Source organism: Phaenicophaeus curvirostris, chromosome 4 (assembly GCF_032191515.1).
Source record: "Phaenicophaeus curvirostris isolate KB17595 chromosome 4, BPBGC_Pcur_1.0, whole genome shotgun sequence".
In the NCBI taxonomy this organism is placed as follows: Eukaryota; Metazoa; Chordata; class Aves; order Cuculiformes; family Cuculidae; genus Phaenicophaeus; species Phaenicophaeus curvirostris.
Window position 1 is genome coordinate 5,978,679 of NC_091395.1, and position 23,289 is coordinate 6,001,967.

The window sequence follows — 23,289 nt, forward strand, 5'->3', positions numbered from 1 at the left end:
TGCCCAGGGAAGCTGTGGCTGCCCCATCCCTGGAGGGGTTCAAGGCCAGCTTGGATGGGGCCTTGAGCAGCTGATCTGGTGGGAGGTGTCCCTGCCCATGGCAGGGGGTTGGAACTGGATGATCTTTAAGGTCCCTTCCACCCCACACCATTCTGTGATTCTATGAATACCCAGAGTCTCAAAATGGAGGATGCCAACATAGCAGATTCTCAGAGGCAGTTCGGTGCCATCTGCTCTGAGGAAGAGCCAACACGAAGCTCTGGAAGTGGCAGACTCAGAGTTCTCCCTCTTCTGCGCACACGCCAGCTGCATCCAGTGGGTGGGATTCTCCCACCACTTTCACAGGGCAGGTGGCGAATACCACAGTTCTGCGTAGTTTTAAGACACAGATTTCTTCTAAAACTGGTTAAGTCTCTGAAAACCAATTTATCCATCCATTTTAACACCGGAGAAGAGCACACAGTCTTTAACAGTACCGAAAACATGTTTGCAAGAGGGGTATTTGGTATTTACATCTGATTCTAAGTTTTCTTTAGCTATAAAGAACCTTGTGTATGTAGAAACCGCACCCACTGAGCATACATACGGCTGACATGAACCAAAGCTGACTTCAGTATTCAGCATGATAATAAGGATGAATAAAGCCTAAAAGCTGACAGGACAACAAAGCAGTAGAAGTTTCTCTCTTTAAAAGTGTTTTGGGCTTGATATTGAACTGCCTTGGCTAAAAAAAAAAAATATATAAAAATGACTTTGCCTTTTCCTTGTCAGGTCGCAGCCTCAAAAAATGCAATTAGTCCATCTTGATCGCAGCCATCCAGAATTTCCAGGAGAAGAGGAACTTTCGTTTTCACATTGGTGCCTTTAAATTTAAATTTATCAATGAAGAGATCCGTGATCATACCTGCAAATGCAAAATCCCAGGACTTATTATTTGCCTTGTTTTCAGTAGGAGGTATCTCTACTTTTAACCCACCATTACGTACCCACTATTCTAGCTGATTCCGGGTTTAGAGACAAGATTCTCTTTAAACTTCACATTTTAAACCATGACTCACTTTTGAACAAACCCAGAATGCTGTTAGAACAGCTCAGACTCCAGCTTCACGCCAAGGTGTGTATTTCTGCCTTACAGTGACCCACACCTGACACTGAAGAGAGAGGAACAAGGACTCTGCATACACTGTGTGTACATACATTAAAGCTGGTGTCTGCCAGAGGCTCTCCGAGCTGAAAGCTGTACAGGGGACACCAGAGAAGGATGCAGAATTCCCTCTACTCAATCAGATCATTTCCTCAGATTCTCTCCTCCCACGCCACATGCATTTTTCTGTTTTTCCTGATGTTTTGTAACAATTCACCACCCAGAACTTAAATCCCTCATTTCACTTGTACACATTCTTGAACACCACCCTGAACTGGAATACGATGCTTAACCACATCAGTAAAGACAAGGATCATGTGAATATAAAAAGCTATTACACAAGAAATAGGACAGCCACTCGGAAGTAATCCTGGTATTTTGATAACCTTGTGATGCCAAATCAGTTTTAGAAGTTTTCAGAGGAGCAATTCTCAAGAACCTTCAGAAAGCGACACAAAGTTTGCAGTAGCATACGAGCCACTTTCAGTACGTGCTATGTTTTCTGCCTCACCTTTAATTTCAGCTTTTTATCATCAAAACCACCGTGTAAATATACAGCCTGGTTGTACAGCCAGACATATACACACCTACTGCTGTCCTGAGGCTATCCACGTGCACCTACTTATCAAATCACTTCATTTCTGCTAATACTGACTCCTTAAATATTTCAGTCGTGTCCAGCGTGCTCTCTGGGCATTAAGGTGCATTTAAAGAAAAAGCTAAATCGATGCACGAACCATAAAGTCTCTCCAGATGTGCAGGTTGTCTCTTGTATTCCTCGAGCAGCTGATCTGCCTCTTCCAAAATGCTGCGGTATTTTGGTAGCAGAAAGTCCACGTTTCCTTCATGAACTTGTAATTCCTCAAAGACATTTTAAAATAGAAGAATTAACAGCAGTTAAGTATCATAAGAGCACAGAAGTAAGAAGAAACTAAGCTTGGGTCTGGCAGGAGGAGGTACTCCAGAGACAAGACAATCCCCTTCTAGACTAGCAAGGAGGATTTTCAACATATTTTATTTTCTTCTGCTGAAATGCCAGATGTCACTTGTTACTTTGAAGACTAGATTCTCAAAATCCTGTGCATTACAGCTCCCAACTTGGAGAACTAGATCACCCCACAGCCTGGCCCCCACAAAATCCAGCCTAAGGAAGGCTCAGAGCCTTCACCGTATCTTCATTTTTAGAAATAGCTTAATTGGTGACAGCAAAGTTTTAAAGACCTCTTCTGAAGTGCCCCAGTCCACCGTCAGGCCAATTTAAGATGGTTGATAGTACAGATCTTTTTATCCCCTGCAGGAAGACTGTTCATTGCTAGTCGAAAAGTAATTATGCTGAGGATCACCAATCATCAGATTATTTTACTGCTGGTGAATAAGTTGTTATGCAAAAAAACGAGTGACAAAAAATGTCAAAAAAGATTTGTCAAAGAAGATTTGCTGCCTAAACAAAGCCTAAAACAAACAAGCCGTACGATATCACTGCTACTGCACAAACATCGCACGCATTAAGAATAAATTCTCTACCATCCTCTTCCTCCCTGGTTTGCAAAATCAAGTCTAAAAAAAACACTTCCAGTGATAATAAGCATACACGCTATTCTCATTAGGAATAATTTTTTCTACTAACTAAAGAGTTCTGACACATAGTATTTGATTAATGGTTGGACTTGATGATCCGGTGGGTCTCTTCCAATCTGGTTATTCTATGATTCTATGATTTCCCAAAGGACAAGAGAGAACTGGTTGCCCATTTTATCTCATCTTATCAGGCCCTGGCATAGGCTGTCCAGGGAGGTGGTTGAGTCCCCATCCCTGGAGGTGTTTGAAAGGCAAGTGGATGAGGTGCTCAGGGATCTGGTTTAGTAGTGGACAGGTATGGTTGGGCTTGATGATCTCAAAGGTCTTTTCCAATGAAACAATTCTCTGATTTTGTGATCTTCCCTTCCCCTCAAAAAAAAAAAAACCACCAAAAGAGATGACAGCAAGTTTTTGACCATAAAATCCTGGTTGTTGGATAATGTCCAAGAACAGAGACAAGCTGTTCAGCTGGTACCTCCCAAACATGAACATCGAGAAGGGTATTAAGCAGAAGATTAGAAAGCAGATAATTCAGAAATTGTGACACACTGGAATGAAGTTTGAAAGCAAGGAAGTCGCACGTGGCTGGGGATGGGATCTAAAAAACTTTTAAAGAATGTTAGCAATAAAGCTGGCTGTCTTCTACTGTCCGCTTTAAGCATCTTCAGCATCAGTCAGCCACCCTACGCATTATTCACTAGTTACACAGTAAAAATGAAAGTTCTACTTGAAGAGGTCTTTCTCCTAGATAATTAAAATACACGTCCTGGGAACAGAAACGGCACAGATACCAGCATGACACACATCTGCCTTGAGCCCTCCAGCCTGGTGCCTGACAACATAAGCCCCCATAAAAATCCCTCCAGGGGAGTTCAGATACTTACTCTCAAAGCATCAATTAAGTGAACCTTCTTGGCCAACAGCTGCTGATATTCTAATTTAGGGTGGATAAGCTTTAACGTGTGCCTCACAGATTCTTCATTTATATCTAGTATGGAGTGTAAAAAAAAAAACCAACAAGCAAACGAAGACAACATATTCTATTTATAAGAATATGAAATGAAGTTGAGGACAACAAAATAGAGAAAGAAGTTTTACCATATGATATGTTGAGATTAATCTTCCTTTTAGTAGCCTCTTTGGAAAGCACATCTTTTAGGATGGATATTGTAGAAATGTTGTCAGACTTAAAACATCCCTCACCTTTGCTATAAAGGAGGAAAAAGTTTAAATGAACAAACTTAAACACACATGCATCCGTTAGATTTGTCCCTACGTTAAAATAGAAGGCCTTTAAGACTGATTCTCCATATATGAGGTGGCTGTATACACACCTATGCTAGCTCCTCCTTCCCTATTCCCAGTGTAATCTTGTCAGAGAACAATTTGTTCCAGAAAAGAAGACAAAGCAGTAGAGAGGAATGTCAGGCACGCACAAAGCAGTTATCTTTACTGTGTGGCACTAAGATTATACAAAATCTCTGACTGCATCCATTCCTCTCGAGTTTTATCATTACAGTACCTTGAAGCCAAACAACAAGCTTCAATACCAGAAGGGAGAAAACCCTTCTCCTTTCCCATAAGAAACCACCACCTAATGACTTTCTACATTACAAGTCGACAATATGGCTGGGAGCAGGTTGGAATCTCTATAATTACAAGAGCGAATTTTTCTCCACTTCATGGTTCCATTTTCAGGTGTATATACACAATTTGCTGAACGAAGATACAACTAATTAATTTGAGAACAATGTATTAAACACAGAAATAATATTTGCCTAATGTAAGCTGCAGAAAAAAGTTTTTAGCTTAACGCTTCTTCACGTTTTTGTTTGCATAAGTATTAAATGCCTTTGAAGTTGTTTCTGCTCTTTAGTACTAAAAAAAAGGAAGTCAGAACAGGCATTACAAAGCAGTTTCACTACAGTAGTTAGCTGGATTTTACCTGTAAGTACTTTCAAGCTGCGTACCCAGGAAGGTGTTCTGAAAATAAAAGGTGATACTCTCTCCAGCGGGAGTCTTTTCAGGCACTTCAGGCAAGCAAAATACAACCCAGGAGTGAATTTCAGCAAAACTGAACTGGCCTTTGAGCGTCAGTGTGTTCATGGGTCTGTAATGTTATGAAATTAAAACCAACAGTTAATAGCTGTGAAGGAGGGACACTATTAGCACAGTGGTTACCCGTATGAAAGAAGTTTAGTTCCGTGTGGTTGTGTCCATTAATCAACATCCTGTAAAAAGTCAGGTATCTTACTGAGTAGTTAAATACTGCAGAGTACAGCTGCTTTTATGTCTTTTTGAGACAAAAAGCCATGCATTCATTCAAGCTTTATCTCACAGCAGGCATGTCAGAACGGGATAAGAAACTAGTTGGAACTTTTTGACATATCCAGTTTCAAGTTGTTAAACCTGAAATGTATGACAAAGGTAATTAATTGACAACACAGCAAATCTGAGTAAGAGCCTCAAGAGTCTCCCATGCTGTAAAGCACAGACATCACATTTATATCATGAATAAGGCATAACAGAGCTCATTTGCACACGAAATGAAAATATTTAGCATAATTCCTTCAGTCCTTCAGTTTTGTTTTGAAGCAAGCAATACCTCAGTGACAACACAAGATATTAACTGAGGGTGGGGAGAAGTGAAGTAGAAATTGTATAAAATAGTAGATTCCTAACAGAGAGATAAGAGGCAAAAGAAGTCTTGGTTGAGTTTTGGAGCCAAATTAGCCATGGGAAAGAATTACTTTAAAAGGGTGGAGGGGAGATTGCCTGAAACTGAAAAGACTGTGGTTTCTAACGCCAGAGAGTTTCCTTTCTACCACACCCTCAGCTCTACCAACACATGGGGCTGCACAATCACCCAGATCAGTAAAACAAAAAATAACCCGAAAACAAGGGTGAAGAATGACAAGGAAAGCAGGAATCGATTAAATCTGCATTTTCTGTCAGAAAACCCATGAAATGGGACTTCAGGCTCAAAATTTTAGGTTAGAGGTTAAAATTACCTATTTAAGTTTATGGAGTTAACATTGTTACAACTGATTGCATCAGTTTTTCAGGATAAAAAAGCACTGATTTTTCATTGCAAATACCTGTCAGGGTCAATAGAATGAGTTCTCTGATGAAGTGAAAGTGGTTTAATTTGATATTGATGCACTTGGCAGGTTTTTGGTTGAATTCTTGGAGTTACATATGCTTGAAGCGTCCCGTATTGTCCTTCAATTGATCGAACCTGTGGAAATAAAAGCAGAAAGCACAAAAAAGAACAAAAGGGAAAAGATTAATTTATCATGATTTGGAAAGCTGGTGGGCATTCAAGAGATGTTGAAGAAAGACTGCTGTCTTTTTACAGATTTTCTGCAGTACTTCAAGAGTATTTAGAGCATTCTGTTCTCTTGATAGTGCCGCTATAAACAGAGCAGATCAAGAATGTTTTAAAACTAGATTAAAGTAGTGGCCAATGAAGTGCTGCTATATTAGATCAATGAAATATTAGAAAATAAACCCCACTAACTTACTTTCTGATCAGGTCAAATAAAAAGCCCGTAACTTGCTTCTAATTCTTCAGGGGCCTTATTCCTTCTTTTTTATTTTTTTTTTTTTAAATTAAGGAAAAATACATTCTGTAGCAGTTGGCAGCAAAGAACACATCCAAGAATTTTGATGTATTCTTTAAAAACATGAGTAATGTTAATTTCAAAATGCGTTTACCTCATCTAACAATACAAGCTCTCCCTAAACTATTCTTTGAAAAGTAAGAGGCCAGATTTAAGTTCAAGCCTTGGAATACCCAAGCAGCAGGATGTACAGACACTGCACTTGCTCTCCACGCCTCTGAGGACACAGCAATGCAACAATCACTTCTCGGCTGAGAGCGGTTACAGACTGCACGAAGAAGTCTGCCACCTGCCAATAACCCACACAGAACTGAGAATCATAGAATGGTTTGAGTTGGAAGGAACCTAAAAGATCATCCGGTTCCAACCCCCTGCTATGGGCAGGGACACCTCCCACTGGATCAGGCTGCTCAGAGCCCCATCCAAGCTGGCCTTGAACACCTCCAGGGATGGGGCAGCCACGAAAACAGGAGTGCCCCACTTACTGCTGAGGGGCATGGTTTAGTGATTAATAGGAATGGTTGGACTCGATGATGCTTGTGGGTCTTTTCCAACCGAGTGATTCTATGATTTTCCCAATCATGATTTCCCATCATTATTTCCCCTGGTGGTGGCCACAAAATGAGTAAACTTGGCGGATCGTTAAAAATAAACCCCAAAATATTCATATGCTTCTAGTATAATAATCATGGAATAATCAAATTTCCTTCCTCTCTGAAATACAAATCCAGTCTGTTTCCTGGTTACCTCCCTTCCTTTAAACACTTCACACATGGTGCTGCTTTTGGCTGGGATAAAGTTTAATTTCTTCAGGGCTGTTGTTTGGATTTGTGCTGGGAACGATGTTGATAATGGGGATGTTTTCCTTACTGCTGAGCAGTGCCCGCACTGTCAAGGCCTTTTCTGCTTCTCACCCCACCATCGAGGGGGCTGGGGGTGCACAAGGGGCTGAAATCACTCAATTTGACCAGAGCACGTTAAAATGAACTTGTTCTAAGCATTCATTGTGTCAGTTTGGTTGTCACTGGTCACAATGCTGTTTTATATGTTCTCACAGTTGTGTGAGATACCACCTATACTGTTTGCCAGGGTTCATATGCAGGTTATTAGCTCTGGGTGTTGTTTAAGGGTTTCGCTTTGCTGTGCTGTTGGCACTGGCTTAAGGTATGATAAAATCAGTGGGCGGTCCCCAGAACCACAGCGAGGACACGAGGAAGCAGGATGGAAAGCCCACCCCAACCCTAGAGCTACAGGTATAGAAGTTGCAAGGAAAACCAATCACAAATAGGGGTTCTTTCAGGAAAATGTTGCTTCAGTCTCCAGTGGGCAGATCCCTAAACAAAGCAGAAGGGCTTCCGATTCCTTTTTACAAGAAGTGAATAACAAGGATGGGGTTTGAACCCACGTAAGCCACATAAATCCATTCATTGATAACTAAGACTACGACTAGCACCAGAAGGAGGAGGTGGAGGTCAGCCAGGTGGAGGCGAGAGACAATTGGATTTCTTCAATGTCCTGGCCCATCAGAACCACAAGTGTCAGGCTCTAGTAGATACAGGTGCACTGTACCCTAATACCATCAGAGCAGGGCAGAACCCACCTCTACGTCTGGATAACAGAGGGATCCCAACAGCTAACAGCACCTGTTATGGAAGCTGAAATGGGCCTGACTGGGAATAAGCAGAAAATCACCCCACTGGAACTGGCTCACAGGTCTTCAAGATAGAAATTCAGTATGTATTGTCTGGTTACTTCCCAGTGTGACCTCCTTCAAACACTTCCAAGGACACACAGTGCTGGTTTTGACTGGGATAGAGTTAATATTCTTCATGGTAGCTAGGATGGGGCAGTGTTTTGTGTTTTGCTGGAGACAATGTTGATAACACAGGGATGTTTCAGTTACTGTGAGTAGTGCCTGCACAGAGTCAAGGCCTTTTCTGCTTCTCACACCCCCCAGCAAGGAGTGGGCTGCGGATGCACGCGGTGCTGGGAGGGGACAGAGCTGGAATGTCCAAAGGGATGTTCCATATCACAGGACCCCATGCTCAGCATATAAAGCTGGGGGAAGCAGGAGCAAGGGGTGGGGTCAGACACATTCAGAGTGACGGTGTTTGTCTTCCCAAGTACCCGTTGCATGTGATGGGGCCCTGCTTTCCAGGAGACAGGCTGAACACCTGCCTGCTGATGGGAAACAGTGAATGAATTCCTTGTTTTGCTTTGATTCTGCACACTGTTTCTCATTTTCATTCTTCCCATTCTCTCCCCCATTCCACCGTGCGGAGTTAGCAAGCAGCTGCGTGATTCTTAGTGCCCAGCTTGGGTTAAAACACAGCAGCACGCTAACAGTGTTTCTAAGAAGGGGCCCTGGGAAATAAAGAGTTTTAGTTGTGCACACTAGGTTCATTATTGTGACCTCCCCAAAAGCAGATTACTACCTCCCGCTTCCCCACATTTGATGCATCATACGCAGGCTTAAGTTTCTAATGATAATGTCTTGACTGAGAGTTTTACATAAGCAAACACATATCAGATTAGGAGGCTGCAGTGTTAGGTCACTACATAAAGAGAAAACCTAGAGCCTGTGTGCATACTGAGGATTTTGGCCATCATAATTTCCATCATTATTCCCCCTAGTGGTGGCCACAAAACCTATGAATTTGGTGGGTCATTTAAAAATAAACTCCTTAACATCCACATGCCTTTAGAATAAGCATGGAATGACTGCACTTCCTTCCTCTCCAAAATATAAATCCGGTCTATATTCCCTGATTACTTCCCAGTGTAACTTCCTCCAAACACTTCCAAGGACAAACAGTGCCAGAGTTTCCTTTCCCACATCTCTCTCCACTTTAAGTTCCACACACCATCCCCGGAATCAAGTATTTTCACAGTCTGTGTTTTCCCCACTGCTTTTCACCTTAAGGACACTCAAGATGGACCCTTGGCTCTCCTCTAAGTAACCCATTTTTAGAAGCCTTTAGAAACCCTACAATCAAATATAAATGAACACAAGCCCCAGGTTATAAGGTTCTTAGGAGACAACGAGCAGTAGAAACTGGTCTGATGATTCGCTCAGGCTAAGTGGTCACTCCAGGTAGCGATTTCTCTATTCCTGACAAGACACCTGAATAACCATTAATTTATTATGGAAAATATTTTGGAGCATTTTACCTTAAGTTCAAGTCTCGTAGTATTTGCTTGGCATCGATAAGTCGCAAGAAGGAAGTTGCTGTTTGGCTGTAAAGAGCGAAAATAGAGAAAAATAAGACAAAACAGGTCTGTGGATTCACAAAAGTTCCACTGGTCTGGTGACATGTGCAGTGAAGTTTTTGCTACTTATGTACAGCTATTTTAGAAAAGTTAAATCAAAGAAAGTAATTTTTGGTTTCCTTAAACCTTCCAAATAATTTTAACAATGGCAGAATTTTAAGAATTTCTCTGTATAAGGAGAAATTGACTGAAGTGTCTTATATTCTTTAATATCATCATAAAAATTATATAGATATCTATTTTTCACCTGAAGAATGCATCACCCTGCCCCACCCACCTGCAGTATTAGTCTAACATCCAAAAACTAGAGATCAGAAAGAAAATACACCAAAAAAAGCACTAAATGAATCTGAAGAAGCTTAAAAGTAAAAAGTTGATTTCTGAAAGCCCCAGGGCAGACCAATGATGTACAAATTTAGATCTTAGAAATAAAATACTTAAGAGGACATTTAGAAGCAAAAAGACTTCACAAATTTTTCAAAATGCTAAGGTAGTTTCTGGATTTCCCCCTGGCCCTGAGCATCAAGGGTAATTCGGTAAGTAAGTTCATAATTATTACAGTAAAACATATGCCTCACAACACAGTAGATTTTTCACATTCTAAATTCGTTTTTAAGGGAGACAGTAAGTAAGAAACACAATGTTCTTCACCTAAAATTACTTTGAAGTAAATAAGAGATACTGGCAAATCCAAGGAAGAGATCAATACTGAATGTGTCCTTCACATTCCTGACCAAGCAGAAAAAAGAGCACTAGAGTAGTTGCTCCTGGATCCTTTTGTGCACATTTAGCTTTGCCTTATGTCTGGACCTGCAACTAGCTCCTAATTCTGCAATATTTCTAATGAAGCTGAGCTCTACAAATAACCAAATCAGTAGCTTAACTGACTATATTTAAAATTACAAATACATAAATCCAAATTATATTTTAACTATATTATTAAGAGCTATCATTTATCTCTATAAATATCACCCCTTTGGTTTCACTTACCTCAGAATCACAGCTGCTAAAACTAACAACAGCAGAATTTTTATCCACATCCAGCAAGTCTATCGGGACATCACTCTGCAGAACGCATGAGGACAGAAAAATAAAGAGCTTAAGTTCCCAAATAGCTTCTAACACATTTATTTTAATAAAGGAGAGGCAATAGTTGTATCCTCCAAGAAGTAAAAGTCTAACAGACACACAGCTTACTACTTAATCCTGAAGTAACATAATTATCTTTCATGTATTCCTTTATAGAATCCTGAACTTCTGTGATGCTGGCTTACAACTTTGCAAAAAGATGTGAAAGTATACTTCAATCATCTGTATGATGTATATTTACGATTGAAGTGTTTCCCTATTTTACTAGGGAACTAAAATATTCATTTGGGAAACCAAGGATCACATCATGTAATTATTAATGAACTTTTCACTTAGAGTAATGCTCCTGACACAGCCCACTTCTTATCTAAATGAGTTTTCACTGGAATTAAAATTCAATATAACACTGTTTTAAAAATCAGATTAAAGGGTATGAGAATGATTAATTGCTTGATTTGACACTGCTTTGTAACTTCACAGAAGCATCAAGAAACATTAATTAATATGCAACATACTTCCTCAGAAGAATATTTAAAAAAACAGTTTTATTGTATTCTCACAGCAAAGCAATACAAGATACTGCTTTATATTTCTATAAAGAAAAAGCCGTAAGTTCTAACCTCTACGTTAAGTTCAGGGATAGATTGAACAGTTCCATTATTCTTCCCTTAGCGATCGAAACAGCAGGTAGTAGAGAGTTGCAAATTAGCTGTGGCTTAGCACTGCACTAATTATACCCATAATAAAACCAAGAATTTTTATTAATTATTATTATTAATTATTAAAAATAAGAATTTTTATTACGTGAAAAATAAAATCCTACAGCAGTTCTCCCCCATTTGTTACAGCAAATTCACCTCACAAATTCCTCCTTGACAATTTTTCTCCCCACGTGTATCACAAAAGAAGGCAATTCAGTACCACGACTCCTTCTGACTATCTAATATTAATATTAATTTCAGCTGATGCAGTAAGAGGGATAACTAATGAACATTGCTCTCCTTGACAGAAGTATTTATCACCAACTGCACACAAATCACACACTGTTCCACACTGAAAGTGCACAGGTTGCCCACACCATTCCACAATTAATTTTCTACTACAGAGGATACTTAACTGGCCAGTGGCCAATCTGCACCTCGTTTAAGATTTAGTGAGTTAATTGGTGTTTAAATAAGGAGGGACATGCAAAAGCAAACACAAAGTTACACAGAAACCTGCTGGTACAGCAGGCATTTTTATCTGTTTTGGTAGTGTAATTTTGCTCTGTTCAATAAAGGTTTAAGCCATATTGTTTCCTAATGAGCATTTACAAGTTACTTCAACCTTGTAAGGCTATGAACTTCAATTCCCTCTTACAACAATACAAACATTTAAAAACCTGTATTCTTAAGATACTAAAATTTGGCATTTTTAGACTAAAAAATCTCCACATGTTTTATTCACACAACCAGAAAGCCCACAAGAAAAAAACCACACTCACCTGCACCAGGACATTATCTATAGCTGTCTGCACCTCCAAGATAAGGCTGTAGCTCGCATCATCCTTATTTAATGTAAACTTATCATTCACACTAAACGCAGGTACTGACGAAACAGCGGTAGATGACTGAGAAGATTGCTGGTACTTTTCACGTTCCTGAAGTACTTTAATCTGCAAGTGCTCCAATTCATTCCTAGGAAAGGGACACCACATAGAATGCCTCTAAAAAAAACAACTAGGAAAGCTACCCTAGAAATCAAGCAGATTAAGCTTGCAAGGCAATCTTGTTTATCTTCTGTTCACAGTTTTCCAACCAGAAATGACTGCTGACTGCCCTTCCACATTCATAACAAACATAAAATATAAACCACAGCTCATGAAAATGCAGATTCTATTGTACCTCTCCAAAAGAGATTTCTACAGGTCACAGGAAAGGATAACTTTCTTCAAGAGTACAACACATTTTGAATTATATGCTATATATATATTATTATAGTGGCTACTTTCCTCCCATCATTTAGAAGCTGTGAGCAGTATGGAAGAAGACTCTTATCTTGCTGATAATGAGGAAGAAAGCATTAAGACAACATCACGTAAAGACAAGATAGAAAGAGACTCTGAAATGAGGCTGCTATTCATTTCTACTTTGAAAAGGCTTCATTCTACTTCTAGACACATTAAAGATAAAGTAAATCCAGTGAGATAGGAAGGAAATATGACATTTTGGCTTTTAATATTTCAAATTTTCCATTTAAATGTCTTTCTAGTGCAATTACCTTAAGGACGAAATCTTGCTCTGCATTTCTTGACTTAATTTTAGCTCTTCACCTGATCCACCTTCTCTATGGACAGGTTCTGTAGTCAGTCCTGTCAGCCAGCCTAAACCAATATATGAAGTTTATAGTCCTTGTAACTATGAAGAAAAGCCTACCCTCAGCTTATGTCTGTGTGGAGCTCTGTTTGTTCCAGATGCTGGGTAGAAAGAATTGAGACTTAAATAATTTAATTCTTTCTTTGAAGGATTAATCTAGACCCTGAGCATGATTTGTTACGGGTTTCATTCTTAACTTACAGATTAGAAAACATTACTTATTCTTTTTCATTAAATACTTCAAGCAATGAATCCCTCTGTGGCAGTTTTTAATCAAGCATTTAATTTTTTCCCCACCTCTGTTTCTCTGGCAAAACCTTGAATAATCAGCAGTACTGTAGCTAGAAACAAAACAGAACAAAGCCGTGCAAAGTGTTTATAGCAAACTCCATGTTGCACAGTGCGCTTTGCATCTGAATGCTGCCAGCTGAAGTGAAAAAAAAACACAAATCATCTTTTTGTTTAATTACATTTGCTTATAAAAGCAAGTACCAGTTGATTATATCCTGACATCTCAGGCTAAAATCTGCCAGACTTGGTCTACTGCCCATCCTGTCAGAGTTCACCTTTCAAAACCCACAGGTGAACATGGGCTTTCGCTTTTTTCTTTCTTCTATGATTCAGAGATCTTTATAACATTCCCACAGGCACTAAATGAAACCACAAGGGACTGTGGTATGATAGGCTGTAACAATATCAAAACAATTCATACGAAGTGAGGGATCAGAGTCTTTTATCATCCAAAGACTAATTTAAAGAGGTATTTGAACACCATTACTTCTCAGTAACTCACTGAGAATTGTATTCTGCCAAATACAACATTTTGAATAGAAGAGGTTTCAGCTGGCTAATTTTTTAGCACTGAAGATAACTGAAGATAGAGAATTACCAATATTTCAGCTCCCAGCAGTTAACAGATATTTATCACAGCCTCTGTCAGGCCAATAGCTTGAATCCTACAGAGGGGCTGCTGAGGTGCCTCGCATGGGGAAGCTTTATTTCTACTAAAAGCAAAATCAGCCCCGTTTAAAGCCCTATGAAGCTGAAAAGGAAGGCAATTAAGTAAAAGACAGGGGGGAAAAAAAAAGGTATGCAAGTCCATCAATGTATTTAATACAAAACCCCCTTAAAGAACATGTATGGGCATAACTGAATCATTATTTCACCACAGTTGGGCAGCAGTCTACACCAGAGAATAACCAGCCACCATCTACATTGTTTGCATATATGTATCTCTTAAAACAGAAAAACAGAGGAAACATTTTTGGAGGTGTAAATATTAAATCAGAAGAGATCTCTTCAACAAAATAGTATCTAGGTTCCAAACAGAACAAAACTTTTAAGAGATGTAAGCTGCGCTAACAACACAGCCTGCTTCATTTTTATCACATCACCATATGCAGCACTTACTGAGTAAAGGATATGAAGCTTACCTGAATATGTAGATGCTAAAATTTCATCATACCCATCTTTTCCTACACATCCACCCTGGATTGATGCAATGCTCTCTGATAAAGCCTTCAAATAAATACATTCAAGCAGAGGGAAATGTCACTGAACTCATTTTAGAAGCCGGGGGTGAGGGGGATTGTAGGAGTTTTAAAATGGTTGCGCCCCTCCTACTTGCCTCACAAAATACCTACATAGATGCACATAACTAGACTTACAAAAGAGCAAGCCAACTGCTGACTATCACAGCTAAATCAGGGTGTTTTAACAAATGTAGTTTGATTCTACGCTGCCTAACAAAGAAATTGAAAAAGCAGATTAAAGCAAACACTGATGGACAGTATTTTATCAGCAGGAATTGGCAATCTGACTGAAGGCTGGAGAAGTCATTATGGATAAAATCTACTTTTTTAAACAATTCATTAGCAAAGTACTCATGCTCAGTAAAGTCCTAACGGCTTACATTATTATTTTACATGTAAAACACAGACTTTCTGATTCTTAAATATCAGGATATTGCTTTGAGGTCAATATTACAGAGTTCAACTTAAAACCAAACACCATATCTTAGTAATAATGTTCTTGTATATACTTAAGTTTTGAGAAATATCTAATATCTTCTTGTAATTCATTTTTTTTCCAGCAAAGAAAAGTTTGATGAATGTGGGCTTACATGATCGTAACGAAGGGCAGGATCATCTGCACTCTCAAAATTATAGATTTCGAGTGCTCCATCATCTCGTCCAACAAGTAATTCTTTAACTCCGTCTCCCAGAATGTCAAAACTGTCAATACATAAGATACCTAATGAAAAAGAAAACAAAAGCATTTACTACATCCTTATTCGTTTATGACGCAGTGATGCACAGGCCACATTCAATTACACAGAAAGAGATTCTTCGTCAGCTCTTAAGGTTTTATTAATGCAATTTCTGAAGGAGCCCACTAGAGGGCTGGAGTCTCTCACCTGTGCCTGAGGTTCACAATTATACAGTGGGTTTTAGAGCAACCAACACCAAATCAACACTACTCCAGTTCTCTTGGTGAAAAGCACCCAACAGAGACCCCATTCAGAGCTTCCTCCTCAGGGGTTTAACGCTCCCTCATCAAACATTTCCCCAGATGAACTATTTCTCAGTCCATGCTACTGTAACTGAAGCACCGAGCATTCTTTGTCTCCTGTAGTTGACTTAAAGATATTGGTGAATGGACTGCGATGAATCCTGGCTGAGGTGACAGAAGGAGGGTTCTGACTTGTTCCAGACCTGGATTAGGTACCAGTACCTGACACGCTACAGGGCAAACCCACTCTGGCACATGTGGAATCAGACTATGTCAACTAATCAGGTTTGGACAGGAAAGAGTTAGGGTCTAAAAGAAGGAAAAAATAGTGAGAGAGTTTGTACAAGAATTAATATTAAAAATAAGATGGAATTTAACTTCATATTTCCTTCATATCTCATAAGAAGAGTAAGGACGTACTAGGAAGCATTTTAAAATAAACGATTTAGTGATAGCTTTTATGAGATAATTAGATTTTTATATATATATATATAAACTCCAATCGTGGTCTTTACAAAGCAGTACAGGTCAATAAATGCTGCAGAAGCAGGGTAAAACAGGGACAGTGTCATACTGTGCTCTGATCAGTTAAGCCTCATTGTGGAGCTTTAATGAAAGCCTTGTTCCACCTTCAGACAAAAAGCTTTATAATGGCTTTTTTAAATAAAAAGAAGGAAAAGAAATCTTGCAGGGAAGATGTTAACCCCTCTACTGAAGAGATTTTAGTACAACTGAACATCTGAACAATCTGGCAGGTATATTTGCATTTAAAAAGAGTCACCAACATGGCAAAAACCTCAAGTAATCATAGGTGAATCAACACTGTTTTACAAACACCACTTAAAAAAAAGTGTAAAAACAAAAGTATACTAAAGTACTGGAAATAATATGAATAAAAAACCTAGAGCAAGACAAACTGATTAGATTCATTGAGAAGAAAAACAGGAGAGCTTATTCATATTAGTACCACATACAGACATAATTACAGCACACCTCCAAAGCACCTATGAATAAGATTTCCTGTTTATTACACTTGTTTTAGAACCTCTGATGTGATGGAAAGTTAAAAAATGAGAGACTGAGATGCATACCTCCTCTCTTTTTTTCATTTCCAATCTCCCACTTAGGTATAGGCTTGGAACCAGTAATCTGGATAAGACCCAGTTTACCGTCAGAAGTTCCATACACAACTTCTTCCCCAGAGTCACCTGAACACATGAACGGAATTTAGAATCAATAAAATGAAGTACAGTAATTTAAAACATTTCTAAATATTGTGTAGTTAAACTCTACAGCCCAAGGGAAAAGAAAACACAGACATTAGCATTGCGTAGCAGATCTGTCTGGCTTTAAAACCAAAAGCAAATACAGGAAAACTGCATCCGTTCTGCTAATTTCTTCATGGCTATTGCTCCTCTGTGTATGAATGTCCCCTTATACCAGAGTGGTGCCTAAAACCTAATTCATAATCCCAGACTTTAAACCTCAGCAAAGATAGGCTATTAAATTGCCTTTAAAAAAGAGAAACAGAGAGATTAATCAGGAACAGCCAAGCAAAAGCAAATGTTGTTCCAACACTTAGGCAACTAAGAATTACTTTTCCAAACCAGCTCCGAACGTCATCATCACACAACTGAAACTAAATTAAGCACCAGATTAGCACGCTAAAGCCATTTCTATTAGGTTAGAACAGATTAGCAAGAAGGATGATCAATCTATTTTAAGCTTGATCCTTCCACAGTCTTAGTTTATGCGAGTTCCACTCAATATGCTCATCCATCCACGGATGGATGCAACCAGTGATTCTAGTTCTAGAAAGTTATAGAAATCCATGTGTAAGGGAAACCCAAACCCAGGACTTAGACAAGGCCCCCAGAACTCCAGTTTGTCCTTACACAATGAGACCTCCCTACACCTCACTGCTCTTCCAAAAGGCTTTCAGTTAGATGTGACTATAATTTAGAACTGTCCAAACACTTGTATGTGTGTGTATATATATATTTATTTGTATGTAAGAAATGACTTTACACATTCTTTTGCTACATTTTTAACATGAGCTTAAGTATCAAGGCAAAATATTATCAAAAAAAAAAAAAACGAATAAAAAAATCTTAAAAATATAGTAAAGTAACATCATTTAGTTATGTGTATATTAAAAAATCTTGTTACCCCCATTTCCATTGTTCAGAGCAAGAACAGTAGGTGGTCCAGGAATTTCTACTTCGTACAGTAAATCAGATCCCTAAAGATGAAAAGAACTATCTTGAGTGAGTTTTGTAAAAACCCAACAGAAACCAAACTAACCAAAACAAAACCAAACACCCGAGCACCGACCACAAACCAAACCAAAACCACACAAGCATAAGGACAAAATTATTACGGACAATAGCAACAGATATGCTTCACTTATACAAGCTCCCAATGCCTGTGGGAAAACACTTCTAATCCAAAACAGGGTAAAGTTTATTTAAGTAAAACACTGGGGTCTTGAAATGTGTTATTAGGAAAAATAATCTGCAACCGTGTCTGGCAAATAAATTTGTTCAACCACTTAATATCACTTAGACTTGTTGCAACAGCAATTTGTGAGAGTAAGAATTTCCAAACTCATAAAGACTTAGACGTTTAATTCCCTTATGTGAGTATTTCTGGTTGGAAAGAACCAATTTGTTACCTACTTCTACCTATGAATTCTAAAGCCTACTTATAGTGGGTTTATTAGTCCTCATTTTGCAAGTTTATAAACACATTTTTCATTTTAAAAGAAAAATAAATGTACCAGCATTATAGATGGTAACGCTGCCAAGTAAGACTCAACATGTTTATCCTTATGATGTTTAAGCCATGCTGATATACTGATTCCCTTAAGAAGAATTCTATGGCATCAGTACATGAAACATAAAAAAGCAAGAAATTTAACCTGTAAAACTCTGAGGAGTCTATCCTGACACGCAAGTACCGGGGTAATGCAATTCACTTTATCGACAGGAAGGCAGAGAACATCATTGATTTTATCTCCTGACAGATAGTAGTGCTGGTCTTTGCAGTCGCAGTAATGGTTATAGATGTAGCTTGCACAAAGGAAGAGATCTGCTCCTGAAATATGCCTGAAAGAAAAAAAAAATGCTTCCTGTAGCATCTTCCCAGTACAGTTCCAGTGACGGTCTTATAGCTTTGCTATATAAATGCACTGCTGCTTGCAGATTCAAGGCATTAGCAGGCCCTGCAAGCTCTTCCAGCCATTAAAAAGAAGTTTCTTATGACTGCTAAAACTATCTGATACATATAGCTCTCAAATTTCCTAGTCTGTCTTCACATAAAATCCTACGAATACCTTTATCGAAACTTAATTAATATATCTTGACAATATTAATTCTTCTCAAGCTGGTTTATATATAGCAGCATCTTACAACATGGTCCAAAAATTAAAATAAAAGATTTGGGGAGACCTTATAGCAGCCTTCCAGTACTTCAAGGGGGTTACAGGGAAGCTGGGGAGCGGCTCTTTGTCAGGGAGTGCACGGACAGGATGAGGGGGAACAGCTTTTAAGCCGAAAGAGGGGAGATTTAGATTAAAAAAATGTTTTCCTGTGAGGGTGGTGAGGCACTGGCCCAGGTTTCCCAGAGAAGCCGTGGCTGCCCCATCCCTGAAGGTGTTCAAGGCCAGGCTGGATGAGGCTCTGAGCAGCCTGAACCAGTGGGAGGTGTCTATCTTGAGAGAGTTTTGTAAAACTGGGTGGGCTTTAAGGTCTGTTCCAACCCAAACCATTCTATAATTCTACCATCTGTCCCTTTATTGCTACAGGAAGGGTATATTGACTCGATACACCGAGGCCATAACCCCAGCTCCGCACACCTGCACCTGCAGCGGTGTGAATGCTCCAGGCCCCTCACAAGCTCCCCTACACTTTCTGAACTTCACCATCATTTTCTAAGCTCCTTCCCACGGGTCACGGCACAAGCAAAAGCTGGGCTGGCACTCAGTGTTACCCACAAGCACATAATATGGTAAAAAAACCATTTCATAAACTCAGAAGCTAACAATCTATTACAGCTATGAAAAAAAAATCCAAATATCATACATACATAGCTTTGATGCTTTCAGTAAGGTTAGTTTCAAACGAAAGAAATTGCTTCCCTCTTTTTGTGAAACCTCTAACTTCTGATCCTGTAGCCACAAAAATTTTCTCCTGGGGTGTGTTCAGTGCTCCTCCCAACTCCAACCTTGCAATTTTTTGGCCTGGCAACGTCTTGAACACTGTCTGTAAAGAGAAAAGTAACTGTCATCACTACAATATCACATTTATGGTACTCTTGTAACATACAGGATAAAAAATTCACTTTACAATTTCTGGCAAGACTAAGATACTATGGATTATATGCAGCCAAAAAAAAATCTGTATGTTTCTTTTCAGAATCACAAAGCAATTAAGCATTTTATCAGTCAAAAAAATATAAAAAGCTGTAAAATATAATAAAGACTTCATTATTTCAGGATTATTCACCCACAGGAAAATTTCAGCACTGCTGGTAGTTGATTTTTGTATTTGTTTGTGGTTTTTTTTCTCTAGAACCCCACACACTCACTCCCTTACACGCTGCATTCCTATTCCAGAAGGCCACATGGATTTCTTTGTATTGCTGTAGAGTCCTAATGAGGGGGCTGTGAACTTCCTTAAAGGGAAAAAGAATGGAATTACATGATAATTTTTTATTAAGCTGGGCATAAGGCTGGGCTCATAAAAAGCAATCAGTTTGCCAAAATCCCCTAAGGTGACAGACTCAAAGAATCGGTGTGGGGTTTTTGTCCAGTCACAGAAATTGAGCCTGTGTACAGGCTTAAGTCCAGCTGCGCTGCAAAGCAAAAAGTGATAAACTGACTTTTTTTTGTGATGAAACCCTCTAGGATCTGAGTCTTTGAGCGTAGGGGACCGTGTGCCCGTCCAGGCATGAGATCAGCAGGCTCTCATCGTAGCCAGGAATCAGTCCACAGCTCTACCTAGACACCTTCCACAGGCATCCTAGTTCCCAAGTTACTAAAAACAAACTCACCAAGCTCATTAGGGAGAATATTTTACGCATAATATCTAAAATGGAACATTTCCACTTACCACAGCTTCCCCTTTCTTAATGCCAAAGCATGTAATGACCCCATCCTGATCTCCAACCACCACCTTCAAAAGCACAACACATCATTATTTTTTTATTACATGCATAAATACATTTAAACAACTCTTCTGCTATATTAATCATAGTTTTCTGCACATAAGTACTTCAAATTCTACAACACTTGATTGATTGAGCTCTATGTAGGAAAGCTAGATAAACCGCTAGAGATGGGACACTAAAGCCTAAGAACAACCATTTAGATGATGACGTTTACAATCCTTTTTCTGCTTCTAGCTGTAAACGCCGGCAACCATCAGCTTGAACATTCTAAATGGCGTATTTGGGACGAGCTGTATTTTCGTATCGACAAACTATTATTGAAACAAAAAACGTGCTGTTATTTCTGCTGAGTTTTCCTAAGTTCCCTCAGCTTGAACTTGTATTAAGGAAAATGAAAAAAAGAAACATGAGCCAGCAGGGTGCCCAGGTGGCCAAGAAGGCCAACAGCATCCTGGCTTGGATCAGAAAGGGTGTGTTCAGCAGGAAAGTCATTGTGCTGGTGTTTTCAGTGCTGGCGAGGCCACACCTTGAATCCTGGGTCCAGTTTTGGGCCCCTCAGTACAGGAAAGACACTGAGCTGCAGGAGCGTGTCCAGAGGAGGGCAAGGAACCTGGTGAAGGGGCTGGAGTTGAAGGGGTTGGCGAGTTTGTCCCTGTGACTTATTAACAGCACTCAAATGATGATTAATTCTATTATCCTGGCACGCTCCGTAGCCAGAAAACAGGTTTGCAGCCCCTACCTTCTGCGTTGCCTTTCGCCCCGACGCGGGGAGGAGCCTCATCGTCTTCTGAGCTGTCACCCCCACCTGTTGGAAAGCGCAGTCGGGAATTGGGATCAGAGCTGGCAGCAGGAGCAGAGGGGGATGAGGGGCCCGGGGGGAAGTGAAGTGGGGCTGAAAAGGATGGGATGAGGGTCCCAGGGGGAACGGGACGGGATGGGATCAGGGTCCCAGCAGGAGTGGGGTAGGGTGGGATGGGGGTCCTAGTGGCAACAGGGCAGGATGGGATGTGGGTCCCTGGACGAGGGGGGCAGGATGGGATATGGGTCCCAGGGGGAGCGGGACGGGATGGGATCAGGGTCACAGTAGGAGTGGGGTGGGATGGGGGTCCTAGTGGCAATGAGGTGGGATGGGATGAGGGCCCTAGGCAGAACAGGGTGGGATGGGATGGGAGTCCCAGTAGGAGTGGGGGTCCCAGGAGGAAGAGAGTGGGATGGGATGGAGGTCCCAGTGAGAATGGGGCAAGATGGGATGGGGGTTCCAGGGGGAGTGGGGGTCCCAGGAGGAATGGGGTGGGATGGGATGGGGGTCCCTGTAGGAGGGGGGCGGGATGGGGTCCCGGGGGTAGTAGGGTGGGATGAGTATTCCAGGGGGAGCGGGGTGGGATGGGATGAGGGTCCCAGAGGGAACAGGGCGGGACGGGACGGAGGCCCCAGGGGGAGCGGGCTGAGATGTGGGCACCGGTGGAGGCGGGGTGGGAGTCGCGAGGGAAGCGGGGCGGGAGGAGAGGGGGTCCCGGGTGTCGGTGCCGCCCCACCTGCAGGTAATCGACGCGGGCCAAGCTGAGCTCCATGGCGCGGAGCGGCCCCGGTGCCGCCGCGGCTGCGTTACCCGCAACAACCACCCCCCCAGAGCGCCATTGGCTGCGGCGGAGGGGGCGGAGGGGAGGGAGGGAGGGAGGGAAGGGAGGGAAAGAGGGAGGGAAGGAAGGGAGAGAGGAAAGGAAGGAAGCAGGGAAAGAGGAAAAGAGGGAGGGGAAGAGGGAGGGGAGGGAGGAGAGGGGGAGGGAGGAGAGAAAGGGAGGAAAGGAGGGAAAGAAAGAGGGAAAGAAAGAGGGAAAGAAAGAGGGAAAGAAAGAGGGAAAGAAAGAGGGAAAGAAAGAGGGAAAGAAAGAGGGAAAGAAAGAGGGAAAGAAAGAGGGAAAGAAAGAGGGAAAGAAAGAGGGAAAGAAAGAGGGAAAGAAAGAGGGAAAGAAAGAGGGAAAGAAAGAGGGAAAGAAAGAGGGAAAGAGTGAGAAAAGGAGAGGAGAAAGGAGAGGAGAGGAAGAAGGAAGGAAGGGAAAGGAAAGGAGAAAAGGAGGAAGAAAGGGAAGGAAAGGGAGGGAGGGATGGAAAGAGAGGGAAGAGGAAAGAAAGGGAAAGAGAGGGAGGGGAAGAGGGAGGGGAGGGAGGAGAGGGGGAAGAAAGCAGAGAAAGAGGGAGGGAAAGAGTGAGGAAAGGAAAGGAGAAAGGAAAGGAGAGGAGAAAGAAAAGGAGAGGAGAAAGAAAAGGAGAGGAGAAAGAAAAGGAGAGGAGAAAGAAAAGGAGAGGAGAAAGAAAAGGAGAGGAGAAAGAAAAGGAGAGGAGAAAGAAAAGGAGAGGAGAAAGAAAAGGAGAGGAGAAAGAAAAGGAGAGGAGAAAGAAAAGGAGAGGAGAAAGAAAAGGAGAGGAGAAAGAAAAGGAGAGGAGAAAGAAAAGGAGAGGAGAAAGAAAAGGAGAGGAGAAAGAAAAGGAGAGGAGAAAGAAAAGGAGAGGAGAAAGAAAAGGAGAGGAGAAAGAAAAGGAGAGGAGAAAG

General features: G+C 40.7%; 1 protein-coding gene across 1 annotated transcript; it reads right to left on the bottom strand.

Annotated features, from left to right (window-relative positions):
* Positions 1-398: 398 nt before the first annotated feature.
* On the bottom strand, positions 399-22,346 carry BBS7 (Bardet-Biedl syndrome 7). Its single transcript, XM_069855183.1, has 19 exons — positions 22,274-22,346; positions 21,478-21,543; positions 20,681-20,743; positions 19,656-19,831; positions 18,490-18,676; positions 17,739-17,811; positions 16,661-16,777; positions 15,181-15,311; positions 14,492-14,576; positions 12,964-13,066; positions 12,188-12,380; positions 10,606-10,680; positions 9,517-9,582; positions 5,821-5,960; positions 4,668-4,832; positions 3,821-3,930; positions 3,607-3,710; positions 1,882-2,005; positions 399-904 (listed from the first exon to the last, which is right to left on the bottom strand). Exons 1-19 carry the CDS (start codon positions 22,307-22,309, stop codon positions 768-770), a joined length of 2,151 nt encoding a protein of 716 aa, XP_069711284.1. The 5' UTR covers positions 22,310-22,346; the 3' UTR covers positions 399-767.
* Positions 22,347-23,289: the final 943 nt, after the last annotated feature.

Coding starts and splice junctions, on each gene's coding strand:
- BBS7 (XM_069855183.1), bottom strand. CDS start 22,309: ATGGAGCTCAGCTTGGCCCGCGTCGATTACCTGCAG. Junction 13,067..14,491: donor TTTAGCATCTACATATTCAG/GTAAGCTTCATA, acceptor ATATTGGTTTAG/GCTGGCTGACAGGACTGACT. Junction 905..1,881: donor ACATCTGGAGAGACTTTATG/GTTCGTGCATCG, acceptor TTGCATTTGCAG/GTATGATCACGGATCTCTTC.